Source organism: Mycetomoellerius zeteki, unplaced genomic scaffold, assembly GCF_001594055.1.
Source record: "Mycetomoellerius zeteki isolate Tzet28-1 unplaced genomic scaffold, Tzet1.0 scaffold42, whole genome shotgun sequence".
Classification (NCBI taxonomy): domain Eukaryota; kingdom Metazoa; phylum Arthropoda; class Insecta; order Hymenoptera; family Formicidae; genus Mycetomoellerius; species Mycetomoellerius zeteki.
The window spans coordinates 185054-188629 of NW_017257414.1; the positions used below are offsets into that span (position 1 = coordinate 185054).

The following is a 3576-nucleotide window of genomic DNA, read 5'->3' on the forward strand; positions in this document are numbered from 1 at the left end:
TTGCAAAATAGGCGTCTACGGATGCGATGACCTTTTCGTTCGATGAAAATTTCTGTCCTCCGAGCCAAACTTTGAGCTTAGGAAACAGAAAAAAGTCGCTGGGGGCCAGATCTGGTGAATACGGTGGATGGTCAATTAATTCGAACTGCAATTCGTGAATTTTTGCCATAGCGACCACCGAAGTGTGAGACGGTGCGTTATCTTAATGGAACAGCATTTTCTTCTTTTTCAAATGCGGTCGTTTTTTCTCAATTTCTGCCTTCAGTTTGTCAAGCAATGATGCGTAGTACATCCCTGTTATTGTTTTACCTTTTTCAAGATAATCGATCAACACAATTCCGTCCCAAAAAACAGTCGCCATCACCTTTCTCGCTGATAAAACCGTCTTCGCTTTCTTCGAAGCAGGTTCACCCTTCGCAGTCCACTGTTTTAATTCTTTCGTTTCAGGAGTGGACCCAAGTTTCATCAACCGTTATTAATCGACGCAAAAAATCCGACTCGTTTCGCTTAAAACGCTCCAACAGGGCCTTAGAAATGTTCATTCGAATGCGTTTTTAATCCAGAGTGAGCAAGCGCGGCACTCAACGCGCGATTAATTTACGCATGCCTAATTTTTCAGTCAATATGTATATGACAAACACGTTCTTTTGATATGCCAACAGCCTCTGCTATCTCCCTAACCTTAATTCGACGGTTGTCCATTATCATTTGATGAATTTCTTCGATGTTATCGGTGGTGATCGCAGTTGTTGGCCATCCCGAACGCTCATCATCAGCTAAGTTGGTACGACCACGTTTAAATTCAGCTACCCATTTTTTCACAGTGGCAAATGATGGGACAGAGTCTCCGTAAACAGCGTCCAACTCGGCTTTAATTTGCGTAGACGTATTGCCTTTCAAATGTAAGAATTTAATTATAGCACGATATTCAATTTTTTCCATTTTTACAAAATGACGCAAATGATTGTCAAACAAGAACTGAACGTCCAAAGTGGCCACAATTGTCACAGATATCTTTTGTAAGTATCACGATTATAATACCAAAATGGCTTTGACGAGTAACGCCATCTTCGTGATGAGGCTCAAAACTTTTCAGACGACCCTCGTAAATGGAGCACAATTCGAACATTTATTATAATGTACATAATTCATTTTGTAGATTAATTGTTCTTTATTAATTAATAATATATTAATTGTTCTTTATTAATTGTAAATTTATTGTTCATAATTAATAATTTTATAATATTTATGCACATAAGTTCCTCCGGATTCTTTTAATAAAATGTTTAAAGTGCATTTGAATAAGTTTAAATTGAATATTAACAATAATACATAACTCTACATAAAGAGCTACTAATTTTTGCTAATTAAGATGCGAAATTGATAACAGATTGCTTAAAGAAGTCAAGATTGCTCAATCCGATTTTATTACGCGCGAAAAAAAAATTTTTTTCTTCACAACATTGAAGTACTCTTGAAACCGTACAACTTTTGTTTAAAAAATTTTTTTCTCTCTTTTATACTTCCGATGATATTCGCCTCGAAAAAAAAATACCGGTTTTTTTCTTTAAAGGGGTGTTTCACCCCTTAAACATGAGTTAGGACACGTATAAAAAAATACGTGTCTCTTAGATTATCGTGTTTAACAATATATTTCATGGAGAATCAAATCGGTTCCGGATAGTTGTGAAACTTCCCTTGTAAGTATTTCAGCAGATCACAACATCATTATAATTTTGAATTTATATTATGACGTAACAATTTTTGTCCGTCACTGTTGCGACAATTCTGTGGAGATCTTGCGTCCTCCTGGCTCGGAGGACGAGCGCATATGCGAGCATACGCTAATTATTTGTTTCATTAATCTGTTTGTTATAAATTACTTTTTCTAGCTTAGTTCCGACTTTAGATTTTCGTTGCCAATAATGAACCGAATCGGTGGTTGCGCTATTTTTATGTATTTCCGTCCATGGTGGAAAGATTACAAAAGGTTTGTTCGTGTCGCATGTTGCAACATGTTCCAATATGCTCCTACTCACTCTATCAAGCGCGTTAGAGTGAGTAAGGGGTTCCGCATAATAAAAGGAACAGGGAACAGAGAACAGAGAATAAGAATTTCAACCTATCAGAAACTTTGTATTCCACAATACATAATTTCTGTGTGGAGCCCCTAAGAGCTATAGTAGGAGCATATTGGAACATGTTGGAGCATGCAACGCGAACAAACCTATAGTGTGCTCAGTTTGCAAGCGTCTCTCTCTAATTCTCTGCCCTCTCGCTTGTTCGATGACCATTCGTAGTCCCAGTTTAGCCAACCTTAGTTGTCTTCGTCGCACACACATCATTGGATGCGTTCGGAAATCCTACTCTGAGTAGAAATCTTTCCATTCGCCGTTCGGAAATTAACTCGGATCGTACAAAACTGACTTACCAGTTGTGTTCGGAAATATCGAGTAAAGTCACTAAATTGTACTCTAGGATTGCTTTTTTAACCTCTGAATTTTCAGGTTGATAGAGTGAATCGTTTAACCACTGACAAGATAGCAGACAAATTGAATATTTCTGATTTATTTTATCTATATAATTTGGGAATCGTTTGAGGAAATTTGGGAAAAGCAATAATAAATAAATTTAAATATTTAGGAAATAGTATTTTTCTTGTAATTAACAAATTTTATGATGCGTCAAGTTAGCAGACAGCGATTTTATTTAATGTGTTTTATGAATGGAATCGATTAGAAATTATTTGAGGAAGACGTCTTCATTATTATTTTCATTTGGGAAAAGTCACTATTTGGTAATTCAATAGATTTATACATTACGAAAACGAACAAAGCCCGGATCTAATTATGCGAAGTTATGAAACTGACCAATCACAGTCGTTCCATTCTTCCGAGGAATAGCTGTGATTGGACAATTTCATAACTACGGATGTTATTAAACCCGATTAAGCGTGCCGTGTAGCAGAGGTCATTGAAAAGCAGATTCGCAAATTAGGTGTTAGCATGTTGCAGTAAATGATTGGATGGAAAAATTTCGACCAATATAAAAAAAGATACAATTAAAATGAATTTTGTAGTCAACAGAATTTCAATACATAATATTTATCTGTTCTGATAAGATTGTCCACGAGACCATTTCCTGCAGATAGTAAGATTGTAGAAGACATTGTTATCACGATAAATATAAGGAGATGGTTTTTTAAATAAAAGATATGTTTGTCATTATTTATACAGAATACCACCTCATTAATTTCCTAAAGCAAATTTTAATAGTGACTAATATAATGAATTAAAATTTGCTTTATGAATGTATCAACATGTATCGACAAATATTTAATAATATTTAAATCAATTATCAGGTGTACAAGTATGAAGTGCGGATTTGAGATAACAGATGATGCACCAATGCAGTGTGTAGTATAAAGATTTGACGTATATGCCATTTTGTTGTGCCATCAACAAGTGTCAAACGCGCATAAGTGATAAATTGAATATATTTAACATTCATTTAAACAACAATGATAAATGATGCATCATGCGCATCATGTATGAAATGGAATACATCCTTGTTGAA

General features: G+C 35.2%; 1 protein-coding gene across 1 annotated transcript; it reads right to left on the reverse strand.

Moving 5' to 3' along the window:
* Positions 1-615: 615 nt before the first annotated feature.
* On the reverse strand, positions 616-1129 carry LOC108726421 (putative uncharacterized protein FLJ37770). Its single transcript, XM_018453982.1, has 2 exons — positions 1042-1129; positions 616-893 (listed from the first exon to the last, which is right to left on the reverse strand). The coding sequence occupies exons 1-2, from the start codon at positions 1127-1129 to the stop codon at positions 616-618; spliced, it is 366 nt and encodes a 121-aa protein (XP_018309484.1).
* Between the last annotated feature and the right edge of the window lie 2447 nt (positions 1130-3576).

Coding starts and splice junctions, on each gene's coding strand:
- LOC108726421 (XM_018453982.1), bottom strand. CDS start 1,129: ATGTTCGAATTGTGCTCCATTTACGAGGGTCGTCTGAAAAGTTTTGAG. Junction 894..1,041: donor TACTCGTCAAAGCCATTTTG/GTATTATAATCG, acceptor TACATTTGAAAG/GCAATACGTCTACGCAAATT.